The 27,016-nt window shown below is 39.0% G+C and overlaps 3 protein-coding genes and 1 long non-coding RNA gene across 6 annotated transcripts in view; 2 read left to right on the forward strand and 2 right to left on the reverse strand.

Annotated features, from left to right (window-relative positions):
• The first annotated feature begins 526 nt into the window (after positions 1-526).
• LOC130073730 (piggyBac transposable element-derived protein 4-like) lies at positions 527-3,759 on the forward strand. The gene is made up of 4 exons (XM_056239304.1): positions 527-726; positions 1,396-2,688; positions 2,764-3,246; positions 3,518-3,759. The coding sequence occupies exons 1-3, from the start codon at positions 527-529 to the stop codon at positions 3,209-3,211; spliced, it is 1,941 nt and encodes a 646-aa protein (XP_056095279.1). The 3' UTR covers positions 3,212-3,246; positions 3,518-3,759.
• Positions 3,760-4,844: 1,085 nt separating this feature from the next.
• Positions 4,845-18,881, forward strand: LOC130073746 (piggyBac transposable element-derived protein 4-like). Of its 2 annotated transcripts, none has more exons than XM_056239321.1 (3): positions 4,845-5,108; positions 16,562-17,839; positions 17,917-18,881. In XM_056239321.1, the coding sequence occupies exons 1-3, from the start codon at positions 4,921-4,923 to the stop codon at positions 18,362-18,364; spliced, it is 1,914 nt and encodes a 637-aa protein (XP_056095296.1). In that variant the 5' UTR covers positions 4,845-4,920; the 3' UTR covers positions 18,365-18,881. The 2 variants fall into 2 exon arrangements, with proteins under 2 accessions (XP_056095296.1, XP_056095295.1); XM_056239320.1 differs by lacking the exon at positions 4,845-5,108 and adding an exon at positions 13,969-14,281.
• Positions 18,882-20,847: 1,966 nt separating this feature from the next.
• LOC130073763 (uncharacterized) lies at positions 20,848-21,228 on the reverse strand. The gene is made up of 2 exons (XR_008804388.1): positions 21,031-21,228; positions 20,848-20,984 (listed from the first exon to the last, which is right to left on the reverse strand). It is a non-coding gene; the product is annotated as an uncharacterized LOC130073763 (long non-coding RNA).
• Positions 21,229-21,255: 27 nt separating this feature from the next.
• The window catches only part of dnase1l4.2 (deoxyribonuclease 1 like 4, tandem duplicate 2), a 10,065-nt gene continuing 4,304 nt past the window's right edge, over positions 21,256-27,016 (reverse strand). For both annotated transcript variants that reach the window (XM_056239333.1, XM_056239332.1), the window contains exons 2-9: positions 26,578-26,667; positions 26,409-26,503; positions 26,235-26,321; positions 25,212-25,324; positions 23,395-23,507; positions 23,006-23,163; positions 21,502-21,598; positions 21,256-21,415 (exon numbers count right to left, since the gene is read on the reverse strand). In XM_056239333.1, the coding sequence (XP_056095308.1) occupies positions 21,302-21,415; positions 21,502-21,598; positions 23,006-23,163; positions 23,395-23,507; positions 25,212-25,324; positions 26,235-26,321; positions 26,409-26,503; positions 26,578-26,658 (858 nt within the window). In that variant the 5' untranslated portion in view covers positions 26,659-26,667 and the 3' untranslated portion in view covers positions 21,256-21,301. The remainder of the gene's footprint in view (positions 21,416-21,501; positions 21,599-23,005; positions 23,164-23,394; positions 23,508-25,211; positions 25,325-26,234; positions 26,322-26,408; positions 26,504-26,577; positions 26,668-27,016) is intronic.

The following is a 27,016-nucleotide window of genomic DNA, read 5'->3' on the forward strand; positions in this document are numbered from 1 at the left end:
TGGGTGTCTCACTTTATTCAAAATAAACTAAAATAGACCATGTTCCCTGGAGGAATCACTGCACCACAGTGGGTTAAATTAAAAGGCATGTTGAGTCTTCTTTTAGTTGTAGCTTTTTTTTTTCTTAAACTATTATTGCTTATCGTTGTAGTGCGTCTGTCGCTCAAATTTAAATTAAATCCATCTTTAACAATGCCATTATTGTTTGTTCGTTGCACCCCGCCGCCACTATCTCTTGACGCCTATGCTTGAGAGGACCACCCACTGACTAGTTTTTAAGTTTAATCTAGCTAATTATAATGACTATAGGACTGATAACCCTCATAGGTGTTGCGTATAAGGGGAGGGACACTTTTCGTCTAAGTTCCCGCTGTCTGGCGTTTGACCAATGATAAACCAGCATATTAAGACGGACAAGTAAAGTAGCCAATGAGAGCGCGGTTACTCTCTCCGCGCGACCGTGTTTTTCTGCAGGAGATTTATTTTTCTGCTGCTGAATTGCGTTTTGCGGTCCGTGTTTATGAGAATGGATGTAACCACTAAGGACGAGTGTGTAAACGGTATCAAGGAGGAATATGACGATACAGTTGAAAATGGCGAATCGTCCGGTAATGACAACAATCTTGACGAGACGATTGAATTGGGAGATTCTTCTGCCGAAAGTGACGCTTCCAGCGTGGACTCCAAAGAAGAGTTGCTCGATAACCTGGATCTCGTGTTGGACCAGTAAGTTTACACACTTTTTGAATTGGAGATTTTTATATGCTATATATATATACTTTATATACAATCAAATTTAAGACAATTTTCAAATCATTTGATTGGAGCTAAATAATATGGCTTGAGGGGCAGATTATATGAACATTTAACTCTTTAATGACCACCACCTATACGTTTCAATTATTCCAAACCAGTGATGGACGAGATATGTCTGAATTAGTGAAAGAAAAAAAGAATAAACAATTGAAATAAATGTATTTTTAATTTGTATTAAATCACTTTATGTAGTGCCTAGACATTATGATACCCTCATTCCTCATAGACTGCAGTGCATTTTTTCTATTGCATGTATAGAGTATGATATTTACCTATGTTGTTAATGTTGAAGCTTTAAGGTACATGTTTTACGTTTGTACTCAAAGATTATAATTTTCAGTATTAAAACATTAACTTTATTACAGCTCTTTATTTTGTATTTCTTTTGGGAATTTTAATAGATGCCTCACTGTGGCATAATGGAGTATGATCTTTAAACACGAATATAGTTAATGTTAAAGACTTTCTTTAGCAATAGGTATAAAACTAAATACAAAATAATACCTATTAAAGTTTCATTTTATTGGGTATTTTTTCAGTTGTAAATGTGGCATGTTGTATTCTTGCCTGATGCAACAGGTTTTCAGATCCTGATGATGATGACGGTTATGATGATGGTGATGATGCTGACTGGAATCCAGAAGTCACTCCACGAAAGAAGAAGAGAACCGGTCTGTCTTCAGTCTCACCATCTCCAGCAACGTCTAGCAGAACTGCTTCTCCTGCTTCTGTACAAAGTAAGAAAGGGAAAGGTAGGAAAAGCAGTGTGAGTCGATCCCTACCTTTTTCCATCTCAGAACACAAGTGGAAAAGTGCAGATGAGCCTGATATTGAGCCGACTCAGCCAATCTTTAGACCTAGACTAACACCCGGCGTACAGTTGGTCTCCAATGCATCATGCAGTCCTCTACAGTATTTTGAGTTGTTCTTTTCCAAATCTGTCATGCGGACAATTCTAGAAAACTCTAATGCTTACGGGGCCATGCGTCATAAAGGAAAGGAGAAGCCATGGCAGGACATTTCTGTAAAAGACTTCAAAACATTTCTAGCACTGGTGATTTACATGGGTTTGCTGAAATGCTTCACACTGACGGATTATTGGAGAAAGTCAGACATCTACAGTCTTCCATATCCTGCACAAATCATGTCTGGTAGAACATTTCTTCGCATATGTGCGGCTCTCCATCTTAGTGACCACAAAGTGGATGCAGAGAATGATGCAAAGAAGGGAACGCCTGAATATGACCGCCTGTGTAGGATCAAACCGCTGTACCAGGACATTAGGGACGCATGCAGATCCTCTTTTCATCCCTTTCAGAACATCTCTATTGATGAAAGAATGGTGGCATCAAAAGCTAGACATGGTCTCAAACAGTATATGAAAAACAAACCTACAAAATGGGGGTACAAACTCTTCGTACTGGCAGATTCACTCTGTGGCTACACATGGGACTTCTTCATTTATGAGGGAAAAATGAATGTAGAGCAGAGCAAAGGCATTAGTTATGATTCAGTCATGAGCTTGGCAAATGCAAGGTTGTTGGGTGCTGGCTACAAGCTGTTTGTTGACAACTTTTACACCAGTCCCAAGCTCTTCAGAGACTTGCTCGCTAAGAAGATCTGGGCTTGTGGCACCGTTCGAGCGAACCGCATTGGCCACTCAAAGAAACTGGCTCCTCGTGGCAATATCCGCTGGTTTCGGGAAGACGACCTGCTGTTTGTTGAGTGGAAGGACAAGAGGGATGTGCTGATGTGCTCCACCTTTCATAAAGCCTTTAATGGAGACACCATAAAGAGGAATGTGAAAGGAGCCGATGGAGTTTGGGCCATTCAAGATTTCCCCGTTCCACCTGCCGTGTTGGACTACAACAAGTTAGTAGACTTTAATCAGTGGTAGTTGTGCCTTTTAAATTACATGTCTTTTAATACATTTTACTGTCATTCCAGGCACATGGGAGGAGTGGATCTGTCTGACGCGCTTATCGGATATTACACCGTTCTACATAAAACAAGAAAGTGGTATCGGTCCTTTTTCTACCACTTTGTGGACATCGCTGTAGTAAATGCCTTCATTTTGCACCAGCAGATGGCCAGGATGAAGAACCAGAAGCCTTTGACCCAGAAGGCCTTCCGGGAGGCTCTTGTTAGAGAGCTCGCAGGAACGGGCCCTGAATATACCTCTGACCGAACAGAACCGGCTCATTCTACTGACTCCCACCTGCCTAAGTACATCAGAGGACACAGCACTTTAGGAAGGCGGAAATGCAAAATGTGTACCCACAAAACTCCAGTCATGTGTGAAACTTGTCAGGTGCATTTGTGCTTTGTTCCGAATCGCGACTGTTACAGTAAATGGCATAAATCTGGTCCCTCTGATGAGTCTGACTCAGAGTAAAACTTAAAGAGCAGTTCATTTGTAGACAAGTCCAGGTAACACTTTATATTAAGTGGCTTTAAGTATGTACTTATATTAAAAATACCAGTATGTACTTACAGCTGTAATTCATTTATGTAATTACATTTGTAATTACACAGTTGACCCTTTCCTTACACCTTATCCCACCCTTATACCTACCCATACCACCACACCAGTACCTAACCTCACCCGTTTCACATCTCAATAGCAGCAAAAGTGTTTTACAGTACAACATGAACACAATAAGTACATTGTGCATAGTACTTAAAGCCACTTAATATAAAGTGGGACCCAAGTCCAAACTGCCAACCTAAACAAATCATTATCAAACTCTGGAAATAGAAAGAAATGCAACATGAAACTAGCAAGCCGTTGACAATGACTAATGGCATTTGAGGCTTGTATATTTTGATAAACTGGAAATATCATAGAAAAGACCTTAAACTTGTAGTAGTAGGTGTAGTAAGTAGATGTAATTGAAATTTGACACTTTCTTTTTCTCACAGTTTTATTCTGTTGCACTGGAACTATTTTTAGGGCTTTTCGTCCGTCCGATGTTTTACCATTGCAGAATTGTGCCATTTAGTACCGATCCAGATTTATTGACACAGTTATGGTTTCTTTGTTCATTGTGGTGCTGCTAAATCAGGATTAGAATGTATATGGGCAGTTGTGAGCGAATAAATCCAATCTACCATTGTGGTTCTCCTGTCCTAAACACTGTTAATTCACTTGCATTTTATAATTGTATCAAAATGTGTTCTCATTGAAATGCTATTACCTGCTGTAGTCTGATCTATTGGACCTGAATGTGGGAAAAGTGCTTAATATTAGTATTAAAACTGTAGGCATTCATAATACATTTTATATCCTTGTGTATCATATTCTAAAGTAGTCTGGTTTGAGTGACATCTGTGCTTTTTGTAAATTGTCGAATGTCATCAAACACGTTTATTATTGAGTGCCCTTTCAGAATCACTTTTTGGAGATGAAATTAGGCGTAGTTTGTTGAAAAATATTGTTACAAAGTCAGAAATGATCAATCATTAAAAATAAAGCCTTTTAAAAACTCTTTTTAAATGACTGAATTTTTTAAAGGTGGGACGGCTATTAAAATATATATTTTTTAAAGTGATATAATGTTACACATTTGCTGGGATCATACATCTTTTAACTTTGTGAACAGGGATCAGCACCATGTCTTTCAACATTGGCTTAAATTTTTCCTGTGACCGAAATAAGTTATTTTTAATCGCACAATTATAAGATACAACATACAAACGTATAGCCTTAGAATAGTTATTATGAATATTCTATTTTTTCCCCATAGTTGAGAGACTTTCCTACTAGTTTAGATAGGTTTTGCTATTCTTCTATAGCATGTTCATTCAAAAAGTCCTGACATGAATCGAAAAACATTCCTTCGGGAAATAAAAAATAATTGCGCTTTATTTCAAAATATCCAATCAGGACGACCAATCCCGGTGACAAGAATAACAGCGAATAGAAGTGCGATCTCGGTGGTTAACGGGTTAATTTCATTCCGCAACAAATCCTCCCTGATCTGGTAACTCCTATTACCGTCTGCAGAGACCTCTATTTGCAAATCACCGCATCGTGTTTTTGCTCCACGTGCTGGAGAGATTTGCCGTACTATCTGCGACTTTAACTCAGCACTGCATTTAGAGATGGATGCATGCAATAAGGAGAAGGTTGACAGTGTGCTGGACAGCTCGGAGGAATGTGTTAACAGCGATGAAGAACAAGTCGAGACAGAGGAATGGGATTCTTCATCTGATAAAGAAAGTGTCGCTTCTGGCGTGGACTCTGCAGTAGAGGAGATATCCCTCGATTGTTTAGATACCGTTCTGGACGAGTAAGTTCATATTTCCATGAACGTCATTATTATACGAAAATAACCTCTGCTTTTGCATGTCAACATCACAAATGTATCAATGAATGAATGAGAAGTTATTGGAGCCGATTTATTTTAAAGTAGCCCATTAATGTAGGCTACACTGTTTAGCCTCGTCTTGCGTGCAACACATTTTCCCCTGGGCTCTAACTGAGAAACAGATTTACTTGTCAATTGATCCAATATTAACAGTTTTCTTTGAATTCATATCATTTTAAAAGCACCAGTGGTGGTAAGTAATGAAGTAAAAATACTTTGTTACTTTACTTAAGTATTTTTTTTCGGGGATCTGTGCTTTGCTTGAGTATGTTTTATTTGCATCTACTTTCACTTTTACTCCACTACAATTTTAAAGACAAAGTTTAGTTTTTACTCCGACACATTTCCCCATGACCGCTCCAAGTAGCCTATTTATTACACTGGCTTTCCAAACCAATGAAAAACTTGTTTTTCTTTTGAAAAAAAGAACGCGCAAGCTTGCCAGCATATGCTCAGAGTCAGTTCGCAATTGACCGCAGAAACCGGTGTTGTGCCGAATTTCGACCCCCGCCAAATTGTTACCCCCTAGCATTGGTAGGTTTAGGGTTAGTTGTGGGGGAGGGGGAGGATTAGGGACGGGGTTGGGATTAGGCAATCAGGTACTGACTTCAACTAGGGGGGTAATAATTTGGCAGGGGCCTGGGGGTCGAAATTAGGCACAACACCTGTGAAGGTGCAGCTCTCGCTGCCAGCAATGATCCCAAGATTTCCGACAGGGATCACTCATGGCCATATATCAATGATATGTTCGAATTCACTGAAGTCATGGGCAAGATTAATATCGGCTGAAATGTCTTCTTTGCCTGCCACGGGTGAATTAAATTTCAGCATTCAAAACTTCACCCTCAAATCTGAGAAAACATATTGAGGTGAGTTGACGTTAAAGCAACACTAAAGAAGATTTTTTACCTTAAAATAATGTTTCCAAAATCGTCTCAGCAGTTCATCAAGTCGTAACAGGCTGAAAGGCACTTCTGCCTTCGCTTTGTGGTCCAAGTTTGCCAGATCTGGTCGCGTTTCTGTAGTTCGAATGAGACATAAGAAAACTACAAATTTGACTTGCTTTACGGCAGTCGTTACAATTGGACATCATTCACTCTAAAGCCGGTGCTGGATAAACAGTGGATAAACAGCGAGCATGCGTGCGACAGTAGGCTGCGGTAGGCTAAATTATTTACGACAGCGGTAACGGACAATGCCGCTTCTAACCTGTAGGGCGACCGCAGAGGAAAAGTTCTTTAGTGTTGCTTTAATGTTACTATTGAAGTGATATTGAAATGTGCCTTGTCAACTAGCTAACAAATTCTTAATTGCAGTATCTAATCTTATAATTTGTTAAAATAAAACATTGCATATCACTCCCAAAAAAATTGATCTGCTTAATTATTGATATTTACAGTTAATTTGAATATTTACTTTTTACTTTCGGTACTTACTGTAAGTACGTTTTAAATCGGATACTTTTGTACTTTTACTCAAGTGATGTTTGAATGGAGGAGTTTCTACTTTTACTGGAGTAATTTTGTATTTAGGTATAGCCTATATAATTTTACTCGAGTATAACTTTTGAGTACTTTTACCACCCCTGAAAAGCACCATAGGCTACTTTAAATTGCACTTATACTTGACGATATGTTTTTGAAAGTGGACTCCAAGCTTTTTTTCAGTTCATTTTAGTTGTGACAAGGTCTCAAGCCTTAACTTATGTTTTGTAACTGTCCAATTTTGTTTATTAATAATAATATTGATTACTGAAATTGTATTATGCAATATTAATGTATTTTGTTTTAATATTATTTTTCATTTTCACGCTGCTTTACTTAGAAATAAATTAGAAATAATTTATGTGAATAAAGTCGCGGGTTTAACTGGATTGCAGGATTGCAGATCCAGTTAAACCCGCGACTTTATTCACATAAATTATTTCTAATTTCCGCGTCTGTTTGGGTGAAGGTGTTGTTGTTGTTTTTCCTTCTTTTCTTCGGTCCCGTTTTGAAACGGTGTCAATACAGTACATTTGCACAAACCTGTTTAAACATGATTACAACTGTGTGAATATTGTGTGAACGTTTTGTTTTTATACATCACGGAATCAGAAAAAGAAAAGAAGAGCGCGTTTGTGTGGATCGAGATACGCCGTGCTTTGTTGGAAAACGTTCTTCCTATCCGTGCTGGACCCCCAACAACACAGATCAATAGACCTTATTCACAGCAGCTCCATCTTTGATTTCCAATGGAAATGAAAGCGAGGCTGTGAGGGGTTAACTCCATGTCAAGTCTGTTCATTACCGTACGTTCACACCGCCGCCGACGAGAGCGACAAAATTCACTCTCGCCGCCCTGTCAGCGACGCCGTGGAAAGATTCGTGGGCGCTCGATGCTCTGACGTAGATCGAATGCTTGGTCTTTTTTAAAACTTTATTTAAAGGGGCCGCAAAGCAAAAAGCATGTCGATAGTTATTTTTACTTCATCTGGAAAGCATCTGCTGTTTACTAACATCTGATAGACATCTTTAAGATGTCAGTTTAACATACATTCTAAATCATTACATCTTAAAGACATCTTCTAAACGTCTATTTGACATCTAACAGGAAACGTCCTATAGACGTATTGCAGATGAGCAAACAGTCTAAATAATACGTCTTCCAGATGTAAACACGCACATCAAATAGACGTCTCCGTGATGTACGTGTGCTATCAGGGTTTGCATTCGCGCTGAAAAACAAGCGTTCTAGCGCGAATATCTTGCCCATAAACAGTGTTGCGCGCCTTCTTATGAAATTCAACTGATCAACCTCTCCTCTATTTTGCTTGGGAACTTATGTGGTCGGAACCAAAGTTACTTGACTGCGTTCTCTGGAATCCTCTCAAACGGAGCACTTCTACATTCCGATTGGTTGCCGCCGAACCGCCTCATAGCTCATTTCCCTAAAGTTGAGCTGATTTCAACTTCTTCTCGCCGCTCTCACCGTCCAAGACGCGCCGCGCCACCCTCGCCGGAGCTCGCCGCCGGCTCTCATTGAAAATTAATGACTTCCGGCCACTTTGACGCACTCGCCGCCGGTGGTGTGAATGCACATAGGCGCCCATATTTGCAACGCCTCCGGGCAGTTATTTCGGGCATCCAAGACCAAGCCCTATTTGAATGGGGGAATCCATACATTTTTAAAACTGCTTGCCGAATTCAAAATTAAATAACATATTTCAAAGCAGCAACAAAATCTGACATGATCTGTTCCATAAATGTTGTTTCTTATTCTCAAATAGCATGAAAAATGGCTATACCAAGCCAATGCACATACATTCCTAAGCCCGAGTCTCAGGTTTCTATGGGAACCACGAACCAGAGCTTCTAACGGCAGTTGCAGTGACACCACGACTTTGCCGATCAGCGATTGGCTCTTTTACTTGGAAGGCGGGATGTATTCCGTCATTTTTGCGAGTTGTAGTTTCTCCCATTCATAAATAATACGAGGGAACCGTCTTTCTATTCTTTGCTTGTACTGTTCTTTTTTTTTTTTTGATTGTTCTGCTGACAAAACACTGCAAAAATATTTTTGCAAGAAATTTCAGTAGACTCGTGGCTCCAGACAACATGAGCTGTGGAAAGTTATCAATGATCTAGGAGCTTTACAGCTTTTTACAGCAGATGCCTTTAAAAACACAGAAAGTCTGTCCCTCACAGCCTCGCAGTCATATCTGCCATGACGCTGCTCTGAATAAGGTAGAGACAACGATATACCTGAAATGGGCGTGTCAGAAATTCAAATTGTGTACTGTACTCCAGGTCCAGGTTTTTAAATAATTATTTTTTACAGCTTTTCAATTTTGAACCCATTGATGTATTCCTGAAATAATTTATCATAAGAAACATGAGCTATGTCTCTTTGTTTGAAGGCACATTATAAGTTAATTAAATATAGAAATGTATAAACAACAAAAATCCCTTCAGTTTTTGTAGAACAATCTAGAAATAAATACATTAACACAGCATTCAGAAATGTACTGTAACTCATATTAAGTTTTAGAAAATAAAAAGTTAATTCCGCATCTTCCGAGTCTTTTTTGATTTTTTCACATTTGTTCTTGCTAGTGTAGTACATTTGTAATGTTTTTGTTTTCTTCTTGCATCATGCAACAGATTTTCAGATCATGATGCCTCTGATGCTGACTGGAATCCAGAGGTCACTCCACGAAAGAAGAAGAGAACCGGTCTGTCTTCAATCTCACCATCTCCAGCAACGTCTAGCAGAACTGCTTCCCCTGCTTCTGTACAAAGTAAGAAAGGGAAAGGTAGGAAAAGCAGTGTGAGTCGATCCCTACCTTTTTCCATCTCAGAACACAAGTGGAAAAGTGCAGATGAGCCTGATATTGAGCCGACTCAGCCAATTTTCAGACCTAGACTAACACCCGGCCCACAGTTGGTCTCCAATGCATCATGCAGTCCTCTACAGTATTTTGAGTTGTTCTTTTCAAAATCGGTGATGAAGACAATTTTATCACATTCAAATGCATATGGAGCCATGCGTCATAAAGGAACGAAGAAGCCATGGCAGGACATTTCTGTAAAAGACTTCAAGACATTTCTAGCACTGGTGATTTACATGGGTTTGCTGAAATGCTTCCGCATGTCGGATTATTGGAGGAGGTCAGACATCTACAGTCTTCCATATCCTGCAAAAATCATGACTGGGAGAACATTTCTTCGCATATGTGCGGCTCTCCATCTTAGTGACCCCAAAGTGGATGCAGAGAATGACGCAAAGAAGGGAACGCCTGAATATGACCGCCTGTGTAGGATCAAACCGCTGTACCAGGACATTAGGGACGCATGCAGATCCTCTTTTCATCCCTTTCAGAACATCTCTATTGATGAAAGAATGGTGGCATCAAAAGCTAGACATGGTCTCAAACAGTATATGAAAAACAAACCTACGAAATGGGGGTACAAACTCTTCGTACTGGCAGATTCACTCTGTGGCTACACATGGGACTTCTTCATTTATGAGGGAAAAATGAATGTAGAGCAGAGCAAAGGCATTAGTTACGATGCTGTCATGAGCTTGGCAAATGCAAGGTTGTTGGGTGCTGGCTACAAGCTGTTTGTGGACAACTTTTACACCAGTCCCAAGCTCTTCAGAGACTTGCTCGCTAAGAAGATCTGGGCTTGTGGCACCGTTCGAGCGAACCGCATTGGCCACTCAAAGAAACTGGCTCCTCGTGGCAATATCCGCTGGTTTCGGGAAGACGACCTGCTGTTTGTTGAGTGGAAGGACAAGAGGGATGTGCTGATGTGCTCCACCTTTCATAAAGCCTTTAATGGAGACACCATAAAGAGGAATGTGAAAGGAGCCGATGGAGTTTGGGCCATTCAAGATTTCCCCGTTCCACCTGCAGTGTTGGACTACAACAAGTTAGTAGACTTTAATCAGTGGTAGTTATGCCTTTTAAATTACATGTCTTTTAATACATTTTACTGTCATTCCAGGCACATGGGAGGAGTGGATCTGTCTGACGCGCTTATCGGATATTACACCGTTCTACATAAAACAAGAAAGTGGTATCGGTCCTTTTTCTACCACTTTGTGGACATCGCTGTAGTAAATGCCTTCATTTTGCACCAGCAGATGGCCAGGATAAAGAACCAGAAGCCTTTGACCCAGAAGGCCTTCCGGGAGGCTCTTGTTAGAGAGCTCGCAGGAACAGGACCTCCATCTGCTCCTGCGCAAATATGCCCGATTCCTTCGACTGACTCACACCTGCCTAAGTACATCAGAGGACACAGCACATTAGGAAGGCGGAACTGCAAAATGTGTTCCCGCAAAACCCCAGTCATGTGCGAAACTTGTCAGGTGCAATTGTGCTTTGTTCCGAATCGCGACTGTTACAGTAAATGGCATAAATCTGGTCCCTCTGATGAGTCTGACTCAGAGTAAAACTTAAAGAGCAGTTCATTTGTAGACAAGTCCAGGTCCCTCTTAGTACTTAAAGTCACTTAATACAATGTACTTACATTGACATTAATAATTTGATACAATGGACTTATTGTGTACATAAATGTTTTTACATTGTACTTATATTTAAAAAATACCAGCATGTAATTACAGCTGTAATTAATTTATGTATTTACATTTTTTAATTACACAGTTGACCCTTTCCTTACACCTTATCCCACCCTTATACCTACCCATACCACCACACCTGTTCCTAACCTTACCCGTATCACACCTCAATAGCAGCAAAACTGTTTTACAGTACAACATGAACACAATAAGTACATTGTTTTTCGATGTAAGTACATAGTACTTAAAGCCACTTAATATAAAGTGGGACCCGAGTCCAAACTGCCAACCTAAAGAAATCAAGGTATAAAAGCATGATCAAACTCTGGAAATAGAAAGAAATGCAACATGAAACCAGCAAGCCGTTGACAATGACTAATGGCATTTGAGGCTTGTATATTCTGATAAACTGGAAATATCATAGAAAAGAACATTACACTTGAAATAGTAGGTGTAGTAAGTAGATGTAATTGGAAATTGACACTTTCTTTTTCTCTCAGTTTTATTCTGTTGCACTGGAACTATTTTTAGGGCTTTTGCACAGTCACGGCCAGATGAATACGCTAAATTATCCAAATTGACAGATTGTGTTAAAGATATAAAAGATTGGATGACGCGTAATTTTCTTTTATTAAATCCAGACAAGACAGAGGTAATACTTATCGGTTCTAAAAACCGTCCACAAAACCTTTCACAGCACGACTTTAACATATTAGGATGCCCTGTTACTTTATCCGCTACAGTAAAAGACCTGGGTGTTACATTAGACTGCAACCTGTCTTTTGAAAAGCATATTTCATATGTTACAAAAACAGCCTTTTTCCACCTTAGAAACATTGCTAAGCTACGTAATATGCTATCAGTCTCTGATGCAGAAAAGTTAGTTCATGCATTCATGACCTCGAGACTAGATTACTGTAATGCTTTATTAGATGGTTGTCCTGCATCTTCAATAAACAAGCTACAGTTAGTCCAAAATGCAGCCGCTAGACTTCTTACTAGATCAAGAAAATATGATCATATAACACCGATTCTATCATCACTTCATTGGTTACCTATAAAGTTCTGTATTAATTACAAGGTATTGCTTTTTTCTTATAAAGCTCTGAATGGTTTAGCTCCAGTCTATTTAACGGATCTTCTATCGCCCTATAATCCATCGCGCTCTTTAAGATCACTAAGACTTCTGGTCATACCTAGGATATCCAGATCCACCAAAGGAGGGAGAGCATTTTCACATTTAGCTCCGAAGCTCTGGAATAGCCTTCCTGATATTGTTCGTTGCTCAGACTCGTTCTCCCAGTTTAAAACTAGACTAAAGATGCATCTATTTAGCCAGGCATTCATATAAATTTTTTATCTTACAGTTACTGTAAATTCGGCCTCTAATTCATAAACGCCAGAGGAGAACTGGCCCCGACTGAGCCTGGGTTCTCCCAAGGTTTTTTTTTTTTTTCTCCATCGGGTCACTTGATGGAGTTTTTCGGTTCCTTGCCACTGTTGCCTTTGGCTTGCTCAGTTGGGAATATTCAAATTAAATGACCCATCATACCACTGATCAGCTCTACCAAACTTGGATGTCTTTTTCCAGTAATAAACAAACACTGTTAAGTTGTTTCGATTGATACTGTGAAGCAGCTTTGATACAATCTGTATTGTGAAAAGCGCTATATAAATATATTTGACTTGACTTGTTATTTGACCGAATTGTGCCATTTAGTACCGATCCAGATTTATTGACACAGTTATGGTTTCTTTGTTCATTATGGTGCAAAATCAGGATTAGAATGTATTTGGGCAGTTGTGAGCGAATAAATCCAATGTACCATTGTGGTTCTCCTGTCCTAAACACTGTTAGCTCACTTGCATTTTATAATTGTATCAAAATGTGTTCTCATTGAAATGCTATTGGTACCATTACCTGCTGTAGTCTGATCTATTGGACCTGAATGTGGGAAAAGTGCTTAATATTAGTATTACAACTGTAGACATTCAAAATACATTTTATATCCTTGTGTGTAATATTGTAAAGTAGTCTGGTTTGAGTGATATCTGTACTGTTTGTAAATAGTTGAATGTCATTAAACACATTTATTATTGAGTGCCCTTTCAGAATCACTTCTTGGAAATGTAATTAGGCATAGTTTGTTGAATAATATTGTTACAAAGTCAGAAATGATCTTAAAAAAGATCATTAAAAAAAGCCATTTAAAAACTTTTTTTAAATGACTGAATTTGTTAAAGGTGGGACAGCTATTAAAATATGTTTTTTTTATAATGATGTAATTGTGCGGGGATCATACATCTTTGGACTTTGTAAACAGGGATCGGCACCATGTCTTTCACTATTGGCTTAAATTTTGTAATTGCTTGTGACCCAAATAAGTTATTTTTAATCACACAATTATAAGATAAAACGTACAAACGTATAGCCTATTCTAAATATTATTTTTTCCATAGTTGAGAGACTTTCTTGCTAGTTTAGAGGTATAGGTTTTGCTTTTCTTATGTAGGCATGTTCATTCAAAAAGTCCTGACATGAATCGAAAAACATTCCTTCGGGAGATAAAAAAATAATTGCGCTTTATTTCAAAATATCCAATCAGGACGACTAATCCCGGTGACGTCCAGGCAAGGTATACCTGTTGCTTAATCTGAAGGCAGCTGGCCAATAACATTATGATAAAATCATGATAGACAAGAACAACAGCGAATAGAAGTGCGATCTCGGTGGTTAACGGGTTAATTTCATTCTGCAATAAATCACCGCATGGTGTTTTTGCTGCACTTGCTGGAGAGGTTTGCCTTACTATCTGCGACTTTAACTCAGCACTGCATTTAGAGATGGATGCATGCAATAAGGAGAAGGTTGACAGTGTTCTGGACAGCTCGGAGGAATGTGTTAACAGCGATGAAGAACAAGTCGAGACAGAGGAATGGGATTCTTCATCTGATAAAGAAAGTGTCGCTTCTTGCGTGGACTCTGCAGTAGAGGAGATATCCCTCGATTATTTAGATACCGTTCTGGACGAGTAAGTTCATGTATATTTCCACAAGTTCGTCATTGTTATACGAAAATAACCTGTGCTTTTGCATGTCAACATCTCAAATGTATCAATGAATGAATGAGAAGTTAATTGAGCCGATTTATTTTAAAGTAGCCTATTAATGTAGGCTACAGCCTTGTCTTGCGTGCAACATGTTCCCCTCTAACTGAGAAACATATTTACTTGTCAATTGACCCAATATTAACAGTTTTCTTTGAATTAATATAATTGTAAAAGCACCATAAATTAAATTGGCTTAGCTTGACTTGACGATATGTTTTTGAAAGTGGACTCCGCAAGCTTTTTTTCCAGTTCATTTTAGTTGTGACAAGGTCTCTATAGCCACTTTAACTTATGTTTTGTAACACTGTCCAATTTTTTTATATAATAATGATGATGATGATGATGATTACTGAAATTGTAAATGCAATTAATGTGTTTTTGAATATTATTTTTCATTTTCACGCAGCATTACACTCGAATCCAGTTAAACCCGCGACTTTATTCACATTATTTTATTTATTTTTAAGTTCTGCGTCTGTTTGGGTGAAGGTGTTTTCTGTTTTTCTTAAAAATATGCCCTTCGGTCACGTTTTGAAACGGTGTCAATTTCATACAGTAGATTCGCACACACCTGTTTAAACATGTTTTAAACTGTGTGAATGTTGTGTGAACGTGTTGTTTTGACCGCATCACGGAATCAAAAAAAGAAAAGAAAAGCGCGTTTGTGGGGATCGAGACACCGTGCTTTGTTGGAAAACATTCTTCCTATCCCTGGTGCTAGACCCCCAACAACACAGATCAATAGACCTTATTCACAGCAGCTCCATCTTTGATTTCCAATGGAAATGAAAGCGAGGCTGTGAGGGGTTAAACTCCATTTCAATGAAAGTCTGTTCATTGGGAGCCCATATTTGCAACGCCTCCGGGTAGCTATTTCGGGGATCCAAGAAGACCAAGCCCTATTTGAATGGGGGAATCCAGAAATCTTAAAAATTGCTTGCTGAACTCAAAATTAAATAACATTTCAAATCAGCAACAACATCTGACATGATCTGTCCCATAAATGTTGTTTCTTATGCTCAAATAGCGTGAATTTTTTTTTTTTTGTCGGGGTAGACCAAGCCATTGCGGATAAACGCGAGTCTCAGGTTTCTATGGGAACCAGAGCTTCTAACGGCAACTGCAGTGACGCCACGACTTTACCAATCAGCGATTGGCTCTTTTACTTTGAAGGCGGGATGTATTCCGCAATTTTGCGTGTTGTAGTTTCTCCCATTCATAAATAATACGAGGGAACCGAAATGGGCGTGCCAGAAATTCAAAGTGTGTAATGTACTCCAGGTCCATGTTTTTTTTTTTTTTTTACAGCTTTTCAAGTTTGAACGCATTGATGTATTCCTGAAGTAATTTATCATAATAAACATGAGCTATGTCTCTTTGTTTGAAGGCACATTATAAGTTAATTAAATATAGAAATGTATAAACAACAAAAATCCCTTCAGTTTTTGTAGAACAATCTAGAAATAAATACATTAACACAGCATTCAGAAATGTAATATAACTCATATTATGTTGTAGAAAATAAAAAGATTAATTCAGCAAGTCTTTTTTGATTGTTTTACATTTGTTATTGCTTATGGCGCTTTTCCATTACCAGTACCAGCTGGACTCGACTCGACTCGCCTTGGCTCGCCTCGACTCGGCTCGCTTTTCGCTCCGTTTTCCATTGCAGAAAGTACCGCCACAAATAGTACCGGGTCGTCATAGCGACGCATTTCGTTCCTCGTTGCCCCATCAAGCTCTCGCTGGATCCTCTCTTCGGCAACCAAACAAAGGAATGTCTGCACCTCCTCGTTTGACCACGGCGTATTCTTCCGACTTGCCATAATAATAGTAGTAAGTTTAGTAACTATCTCTGGCCAAACTATTTAAAAATGGCGGGGTTATTCTGGATACTCCATCTGGCGCGTGCAATGATGACGCAGATTCTCTGTGACCAATCAGCAGTCGGCATTGTTTTCACGCCACATTTTAGTATCGGCTTAGCTCGCCTCAGCTCGCTTGGAACCTCGCCGGAGGTGGTACGAAAAAAAAGTACCCGAAAGCAGGTACAGGTACAACTTTTACACAGTGGAAAACCAAACAAAGGCGAGTCGAGTCGAGCCGAGCCGAGCCGAGGCGAGCTGGTACTGTGTAGTGGAAAAGCGCCATTAGTGTAGTACGTTTGTAATGTTTTTGTTTTCTTCTTGCATCATGCAACAGGTTTTCAGATTATGATGCCTCTGATGCTGACTGGAATCCAGAGGTCACTCCACGAAAGAAGAAGAGACCCAGTCTGTTTTGCATATCACCATCTCCAGCAAAGTCTTGCAGATCTGATTCCCCTGCTTCTGTACAAAGTAAGAAAGGTAAAGATAGGAAAAGCAGTGTGAGTCGGTCTCTACCTTTTTCCTTAAGCATCTTAGAAGACAAGTGGAAAAGTGCAGATGAGCCTGATATTGAGCCGAGTCAGCCACTCTTCAAACCTAGACTAACACCCGGTCCACAGTTGGTCTCCAATGCATCATGCAGTCCTCTACAGTATTTTGAGTTGTTCTTTTCAAAATCTGTCATGCGGACAATTCTAGCCAACTCAAATGCATACGGGGCCATGCGTCATGACGGAACGAAGAAGCCATGGCAGGACATTTCTGTAAGAGATTTTAAGTCATTCCTAGCACTGGTGATTTACATGGGTTTGCTGAAATGCTTTCAACTGACGGACTATTGGAGGAAGTCTCACATGTACAGTCTGCCGTATCCTGCACAAATCATGTCAAGTAGGAAATTTATGTCCATTTCTAAAGCTCTCCATCTTAGTGACCCCAAATTGGATGCAGAGAATGACGCAAAGAAGGGAACGCCTGAATATGACCGCCTTTTTAGGATCAAACCGCTGTACCAGGACATTAGGGACGCATGCAGATCCTCTTTTCATCCCTTTCAGAACATCTCTATTGATGAAAGAATGGTGGCGTCAAAGGCTAAAAATGGACTCAAACAGTATATGAAAAACAAACCTACAAAATGGGGGTACAAACTCTTCGTACTGGCAGATTCACTCTGTGGCTACACATGGGACTTCTTCATTTATGAGGGAAAAATGAATTTAGAGCAGAGCAAAGGCATTAGTTATGATGCTGTCATGATCTTGGCAAATGAAAGGTTGTTGGGTGCTGGCTACAAGCTGTTTGTGGACAACTTTTACACCAGTCCCAAGCTCTTCAGAGACTTGCTCGCTAAGAGGATCTGGGCTTGTGGCACCGTTCGAGCGAACCGCATTGGCCACTCAAAGAAACTGGCTCCTCGTGGCAATATCCGCTGGTTTCGGGAAGACGACCTGCTGTTTGTTGAGTGGAAGGACAAGAGGGATGTGCTGATGTGCTCCACCTTTCATAAAGCCTTTAATGGAGACACCATAAAGAGGAATGTGAAAGGAGCCGATGGAGTTTGGGCCATTCAAGATTTCCCCGTTCCAGCTGCCGTGTTAGACTACAACAAGTTAGTAGATTTTAATCAGTGGTGTAAAGTTTGTGTGTGTGCCTTTTAAATGACAAATCTTATTCTTTTCATTCCAGGCACATGGGAGGAGTGGATCTGTCTGATGCGCTTATTTCATTTTACACCGTTCTACATAAAACAAGAAGATGGTATCGATCCTTTTTCTACCACTTTGTGGACATCGCTGTAGTAAATGCCTTCATTTTGCACCAGCAGATGGCCAAGATAAAGAACCAGAAGCCTTTGACCCAGAAGGCCTTTCGGGAGGCTCTTGTTGCAGAGCTCGCAGGAACGGGCCCTCCATCTGCTCCTGCACAAATACGCCCGATTCCTTCGACTTTCTCCCATCTGCCCAAGTACATCAGCGGGGACAGCAGTATTGGAAGGCGAAAATGCAAAATATGTACCTTTAAAACTCCAGTCATGTGTGTGACTTGTGACGTGCCACTGTGCTTCGTTCCCAAGCGCGAATGTTTCACTAGCTGGCATGAACAAGGTAGTTGTAGCGAGACTGAGGAAGAGTAAAGTTCTGGGATTTTGAGTGTAGTTTGGACTAGGGTCAATATGTTAAGTCCAATTCACTTTCCAAAACTAATAGATGAGAACAAAATCAAACACAAGAATAAAAAATACTCAGAAGTGTAGCATGAAAGTAACATAATAGTTTGAGTCAAGTGGGATGAGAGAGAAAATTTTGAGGAATAATACTTAGTCCTTCTAGTCGATCTTTCCATTGCATTATTCGCATCCGCAAACTTACAGCGCAACCAATAAAATGGGAACTGTTATTGATTTTTCTGGACTGAGACTTGAATCAGTGTAGTGACTCGGTTTACACCTGGAATTAAGATGAGTTTTGGTCAAACGAATTACAAGTAGACAATGGAGACACATACCCGTTTACACCTGGTGTTTTAATCCGTCTCCTTGGGTCTTCAGTTGTCAAAGTTTTAATCCTGTCTGTAAGGCGGAGAGTAGACGGTCTTTTGTCGCTGTTCGAACGCATTCGACCTCATGAGTGTTTACACTACGAAAGCAGTGAATGCGTTTTTGACAGTAGAAAGTGGACAAACTCAACTTTTTAGACCCCGTTTACATCTGTATTTAGAGTCGTCCACTTGTGATCCAATCGACCAAAGCTCATCTTATTTCCAGTGGTGGCTGGTGGGTTTTAAAATAGAGGAGGTACACAACATTTTAGCGGTCGGATTTTTTTAACTGAATTAAAATGGCTTTTTTGGTCACTTATAGACACAATATTGACTCAAAACTGACTCATATATCAAGACAATATAAATATAAGTTCACTCTCCTAGTCCTAGCCTATCACTTGAAGCAAAAAATACATCCTTTTAAATGTTCATGTTAAAAAAGCACGTTCAGCCGTTTAGTGAAGCTGATTGCTGTAGCCTATATCCAATTTAGGCATAGGGTCTTCATTTATTTAACATTTGTAGCTGTTGTTTGAATGGTAGTTTAGTAAATTTGTTTGCGATCAAATATTGAGTATCTCTTCTCTCCATAGTTACATCAGCGGTAGCAGTTCAAACTAAAATCACGTAATTTAAGTCTCGTCAATGAATGGTTGATATACCAAGGGAATCTAGCCTCCTCTGCCATGTAGCTTTTCTCAACACTCCTAATCGCTGAAAGTGAAATACCCGATGGTGATTGGCCAAGTCTCCGGCTATGGATTTGCCTTCTCTATCCCAGACTCGTGTTGCACATATTCGGCACATTCGGGGAAGGGGCGCACGTTGGTTAAACTTAAAGTGGTGAAATTACAAACACAATTTACACATTCTGAGACATAAAATTAATAACTGGGAATTTTATTAACATTAAATCGTCCTTCTCCCATTTCAACCTCAAAATCTTGGCTAGGCTGTGCCTCCCCTGACAAGCCGCCACTGCTTAATACCAGGTGTAAACAGGACCTTACTGTTACTTTACATGGTAATTTGCTAAAAACATGCAAATATTTGGTACTAAACAAAAAACAATATCTTAACAATAATCTTTCTTCAAGTAATAGAAGAATCGCTAATGGAATCGCTAACAAACCAGTACCCTTAAATGAATCGTTAAATTCTTTACGATTCCAATTGCTATACTAATTTTCTAAATGTTTTAAAATAGAAGCAACATTTAACACTTTTTTTAAAATCATGCCGTTTCTCGTAACAGCGCTTTTTCACTCATAACATTTCTTCTTTATTCACACAACATTACAACTTTAATCTTTTAATTGTTCTAGATTCTCATGCCATTAACAGATTATTCTCAATCTTAGCTGTTGTAAATAGAGCTGACGCATGCTTAAATTTCACCATCGCTGTTTATTTGATAGTAAATTAAAGGTTAGGAAGGTTATAATTTTTAGAAGAAAGGGAGGTTATGGAAAGTTAGTGACAATTCAGAAGAGTTTGTAAACAGAATTGATAAGATGTTCATCGATGGACTTGATCCCCTCCTAGGTCGGTGAGTTTATACGCATTTTTACCAACCTTTATTAGTACATAGAGAGGCACTGCTTTTGCATGCGAAACTAATGTTCATTTTCTCTTTTATCTATAGCTTTTGATCTTCAGACCTGTCCAAACACCAGGCCTGCAGTTCCCTGCCGTTTTTTCAATTCCTGTTTTCAAAATCGGGACAACTGTAGCACATTAACATATGTGATCAGATGGAAAGAAGAAGCAAGGCCATTTTTATGAAAGACTTTGAGCCTGTCCTGTCCCTGGTGATGAACTATTGGATGTCACACATCTAAAGACTACTTTTTGACCACCTATATTACGGTCTACAAAATTATGGTACAAACATTCATTGTTACCAAATTGTTGTTTTCTTGCCCATTTAATCTCATTTGTGAGGTTGCTTGATTCCTTGATGAGTGTAAGTGGATTGCAGTAATTGATCTTAATTTGGTAATGCAGACATTATGCTGAAGCTAATGTCACTAACTGATGTTTCCACAAGCCTTGTTAAATTTTATTGTTTAAATGTTTTAATTAGAGTTCGCTAGAGGTGCACGAGGCATGATTATTACACAATAACAATGGTCTGCTATTTGCTATCACGTTTGCCTGCCGATTCATTGCTTGAGCATGAGCTGTCTCTTTGTTAAAATAGATTTGTTGACCTTCATTTGCTAGCATTTTAATAGTTGTTTTTCCAGATGTGCAAACACATATTTACTAACACATTTATTTACGCTTTCGGCATGAAATTATAATCTTTTGTTGGACAAAAAAAAAATGACATTAAATAAAAAGTGAAACGTTTATTTCGAGAAACTTGTGAGCATTCATTCTTGTGAACTACAAAAAAAAAAACAGTTGTATTTAAATTAGTTATTTTTATCCCTGAATTTCCTTATGAAGAGGTAGCATCTCTCCTTCAGAAGAGTGATGTTTCAGATCCCATACGGTAGTGCAGTGGCAAAACCCATCATGCTTTTCATTTCTTTGTTTTGGTTTTGGAGGTCTTAGTTTTAGTTTTGGCGCTAGGCTTAGCCGCAGACTTCTTCTTCAGACTCACTTCCACTGGATAATGATCACTGATCTCCAGGGCCTAGCCATAGATCAATCATATCAATGCATTATTTACTTTATACCACATTAAAAAAAATAGATATGCATTGTGATGAATATACTCACCATTTCCTCTGAAAGTTTGTAGGCTTCCTGGAAGTTAAAAGGCTTGGCAGATTTTGGCACAACAGCTTGTAGCATGTCTTCTTTATACACCACAATTCTAGAAAAATACAATATTTTCAAAAGCTTAACATGCAGATTGACCTGCCATTTTATGCATTTAGTCTTCTAGTTACATCTAAGCTATGTTTTGCTCCTCTTTTAATCAATAGTGATAATTTAACATTCATACTCTGAAGGTGCGGTCACATCAGTGAGTGTTTGCAGGCGAAATCCAGTCCTTTCAATTGGAATACATTGGGAATTTGGTGTGATGGCGAAATATTTCACCACATTTTTCTCTCATGTTCTGACCAACAGAAGTTTGCTTGGTTTGAAAGTGTCTTCTGTGTGAGCTGTGCAGTCTTACAAATACCTTGGGACAATCATTGATTCAAAGTTGAGTTTTGAAGCCAACTGTGAAACGGTGTGTAAAAAGGGGCATGTGTCTTTTTAAGGAAATTGTGTCAATTTCAAATTGAGAAAACACAGTTGAGTATGTTTTATCGTGCTTTTATTGAATCCGTACTCTCCTTTTCTTTGGTATCTTGGTACGGGAACCTAACTTTAAAGAGTCAGGACTCTATTAATCAGATTGTGAAATGGTCCAGTAGGTTGATTGGGGAACCATTACTGAACCCGGCTTCGTTGTATACTAGGCAGGTACAACGCATTGGTATTTCAATCTTGAGTGACCAGCTTCATCCGCTGTATTATGAGTTCCAGTATCTGCCGTCCAATCGACGGTTTAGAGTACTAGTTTAGTGTACAACAAAAAGATATAAAAATAGCTTTGTTCCAGTAGTGATTCATTTTATGAATACTATTAAGATGGAGTAGGTTGTTTTAGTGTGATTTTAGTGTCTTGTTTTGTCCGTATGGTGTTATCGTTTATATGTTTGAGAAATAGCCTAAACTTGTTCTCTGGAACTTAATTTACCTACGGGTATAAATAAAGGAACCTGACCTGAGCTGTGCTTTATGCATCACTATACTATTGATTATAGACAATTGAGCTTTTCGCTGAAAATGCGCCAATGTGACCACACCTTAACACCATGTCTAAACTGGGAGCGATTATTGAAAAATATTCTGTATTTTCAGCTTCAGAAACATGAATATTTGTATTCTTGTCACCATTGTCCTGTGCATTGGGTTTCCAACACCAAGTCCAAGCCTATTCATTTCAACCCCCAATGTAATACCAATTTAGCATTTTAATCAACAGTAATTTTTTTGTTAACCTTCCACCAAATTTCTTGAGAGTATCACAATAATATCGTATCGTGATATGTATCGAATCGTGACATGAGGGTTCGTTACACCCCTAGGGATTATAATCAGCGATGTGCCACTAGCATCCAGTGTAGACGAGGTGTAAGGTGCATTTAACTTATGAATTCTTCATTTTTAAACAGCCTAGCAGATGATTATTGATGTGCAAATTATTGATGTTTCTCCGCCTCACCTGTCGTAGGTGTGGTCATTGGACTGTATGACTGTGGTGTCAACATCGTCATCGATCAGCCAGTGGAAATCGGGATCACTGCGGATTCGGATGGCCTTCATCTTCTTCTTGGAGACGTAGGCGCCGTCTGCATTGAAGTCGCCAAGGATCATGACGTTCTGTAGGACGGTATGTGTGAGTTTACTTTTAAACTCTAATCAATGTTTGGTTAAAGTTGTGTGTTTTATTTAGACAAGGATTGCTTTATTTCCCCATCAGATAAATGTCCTTGAGATGTGTACATTCAGATGCTTTATCCCCCCAAAAACTTGTAAGACATTCAGCTATACATTTTATCAGTACATGCATTCCTTCTGGAATTTGTTATGGTTGCATAGTGTTAAACTCACATCCGTTTCCCATTTATCCTTAACGTGCAGAAACACATCATATAGTTCATCCAGTTCCTTCTGTGAGTCTTTAGGTTTTGTGTGAACAGGAATCAGCACCAAATCTTTCAGCACTGGAAAAAACAAACACAAACTAAATTGACTAGCAATGGGAGTGCCGGTTGTTCATGTGATCCAACTCCTGAAACATTCACAGTCATGTAAGGAATATGCAATTATAATGGATGGGTGAATAACAACTTTAGTGTGGGTCTGTTTCTCAAATGAGTTGTATGGATGGACGTCTTTTATGAAATTGAAAAGTGCCATTTCACATTCATTCCACATGAGGGTGAGTAAATGATGCCAGCATTTCTATTTTGGGAGAATGTTTAATTTAAATTTCACTTGAAAATGCATGTAATCTTAGATTAAATTCATGCTTTCTCTCACTGGAGGCTTTTTAGTCTAGGCTGTAGAATTGGTCTAGAAATTAAAGTGTATTTGTCCAAGGTTTAAAGCGTTAGTTCACCCAAATATGTAAATTCTGTGATTAATTACTCACCTTCATGTCATGTCATGTCAAACCAGAAAGACTTTCGTTCATCTTCGGAAAGCAAATGAAGATATTTTTAATGAAATCTGAGTGATTTCTGTACCTCCATTGACAGGCTACGCAACTACCACTTTGTTCATAAAGAAATAGTAAAACTAATCAATGTGAACTGAGTCAAAATTTTCTGAAGAGATTTGATCACTTTATATGATGAACAGATTGAATTTAGGCTTTTATTCACATATATTTCATTGATCAGGGAACATAAACAGAAGCTCAACCGAACCTGCTTAATGCGTGAGAACAAACCTAATTTGTTCTTGCTGAAGCTCAAACGTGCCGCATAACACGAGATCGAACCTCATTGGTTCTTGAGGAGGCTCAAACTGAAGTGTCTTCTTTAAATCGGAAACATCACTCTTGAAGTCTTGGAGATTTGACGCCAGAAAATAGGTTTTATTACAAGGAATAAAACAGAGTTGGTCTGCAGAAACACAACTACCGGACCAGCTCTCAAACAACCTTTTTTATACAGTTTTCCTATAGCTAAGTGGGATCAATACATCTTATAAATGTTCAAAATCTGCACCAATATTGTTTATCAATTCTTCCATTTGCTGTTTGTGAATCCAGTCTGTTTTGAAAGCGCAATGAGAGACCCCAACTTAATTATATTAGAGTCCCCCGCTCATCCTACAAATACTATTTAATGGCGGATTGAGATGCACAGCTTGCATTTATACCATCTAATGGCAAAATGGCCCAACATATGCAAACATATTCCATGCAAGTTCATTTCATTCTTCTTACACGCCTACACACATACTCAGATGGATGATTACAATAGCAGAATAAAAATGGCTGTTATACTTAAATCTTTATATTGAACCTTATTGGTGTATGTGGAAGAACATGCTTGAGCTTCCGTTTACCACAACTGATGTTTGCGTTGATTAATGTTTAGCCTATTTGTGAATAAAAGCCTAAAATAAATCTGTTCATCATGTAAAACGATCAAATCTCCTTAGGATATTTGGACTAAACCGCTTGATTCATATGGATTAGTTTTGCGATCTCTTTATGAACTTTTTTAAGGCGTCAAAGTGGTAGTTGCGTAGCTGTCAATGGAGGGACAGAAATCTCTCAGATCTCATTAAAATATCTTCATTAGTGTTACAAAGATGAACAAAAGTATTACTGGTTTGGAAAGACATGATGGTGAGCAATTAATGACAAAATGTTCATTTTTGGGTGAACTCTCCCTTTAACAGAAGCTGATTACCTGTGTGTTTACACTTGAAACGCAGAATGAACGGCTCTCGAGAGAAAGCGTCTTCATCGCCCTCTTGATTGTCTTCATATTGGTAAGTGTCAACCAGTTCAGCCTCGTCTTCTCTAGTAGATATGAACCAAATAGTTTTGTTAGTGCCATATGAATGACTGTTCATAATTAAACATCTCAGTTCTGATTCAATTAAAGGGATAGTTCACTTTGAAATACATTTTTGGTATGTTTTAGCTTACCTCAAGGGCATCCAAGATGTATGTGTCTTTGTTTCCGCAGTAGTTTCAATTTTGATATTTTTAGGTCAAACCGTTCTTGTCTGTCAGTCATATAATGCAGGTCTATGGTCACCACCTCAAAGAGCATGCACAGAGAAGTCCAAATTAAACATGATTTAATGACTCGTAAATGTAAGTACACATTGATGGGCGAAGACACAAAACAAGCGGTTTGTGTGAGAAAACGAACAGTATTTATATCGTTTTTACCTCTTGTAACCACAGCGACGTCCAAGTGATCTGAGGGCGCCGGCGCTTCGGTCTGCGCAAGCGCCGGAAGTGATCTCTCGCGCATGTACGTCACTCATTGTTTACACAGAACAGAGATTGTAGGTAAGACGGCTAATTAAATTGGTACTAATTTGCACTTATACGGGATGTTTAAACCGTCGTAAAAGAAAACAATAAAAAAAAAACATTAAAAAAACAATTGAATGAGTGACGTACACGCGCGAGAGATCACTTCCGGAAAAGACCGAAGCGCCGGCGCCCTCAGATCACTTGGACGTGGCTGCGGTTACAAGAGGTAAAAACGATATAAATACTGTTCGTTTTCTCACACAAACCGCTCGTTTCGTGTCTTAGGCCATCAATGTGTACTTACATTTAGTCATTAAATCATGTTTAATTTGGACTTAACACACCAAAACACACCAAAAATTAATTTCAAAGTGAACTATCCCTTTAAGCTTTTTACACCAGTTTTGATAACATAATTCTGATAATGTACCAAACACTGTACCTGTAAAAACAGACAAACTGCTCCTTATAAAGAGTCCGTCCCAGCCGGGAGCTTCCCACCATAGTGAAGGGACGTTTCTTATTCGCACTGTGGGAAACAGCGAGTTAAATTTGGCTTGAATTCAGATTTTTTAAATAGTGTTGATGAAGTGAATCTCTGACGGTTCATACAGACCCGGTGCTGTTGAGCTCCTCCAGGAATTTGACTATGGATTTTCCCGATTTGTCCACGACCTCCAGCATAATGATTACACTGTACCGGGAGAAGATCTACAGGGAAACAGTGTTGAGGTCTATGTGTTTTTACTATGTCATTTTATTGAGCAGTCCGATCATAAACTCACCTTAATGAGATATTTCACAATGTTTTTGTCCGACAGCTTGCTGGGACCCAGCCGTCTGATGTTAAAAGATGCGATCTTCATGGTGTCGATCTAAAGAAGACCAGACCAGAAAAACAAGTTAAAGTGAAATGAGTTTCATGACTATAAACTCCTCCAACCGGCTGCATGTTTTCAGGTCTGTTGTTGGTCCTTTGTGCCAACTCCTAATCATTTCTATACCGTTTTCCTGTCGTAAATCGTCAAAGGAAGTTTAAAGGACAATTCAAGGATACATTGTTCGCACACACAAAAGACTTATAGATTATAAAGAGCTGACATGTCAGTTAATGCAGGAACACAGCAACTACGACAGAGACAGAAAGGGAAACCACAGCGAGTTTCATTTTGAGAGTTCGAAAACAAAATGCACTCCAAACAACACAAAGTTTCATTTGATTGA

Source organism: Rhinichthys klamathensis, unplaced genomic scaffold (genome assembly GCF_029890125.1).
Source record: "Rhinichthys klamathensis goyatoka isolate OS25496 unplaced genomic scaffold, OSU_Roscu_1.1 h1tg000558l_1, whole genome shotgun sequence".
Lineage (NCBI taxonomy): Eukaryota > Metazoa > Chordata > Actinopteri > Cypriniformes > Leuciscidae > Rhinichthys > Rhinichthys klamathensis.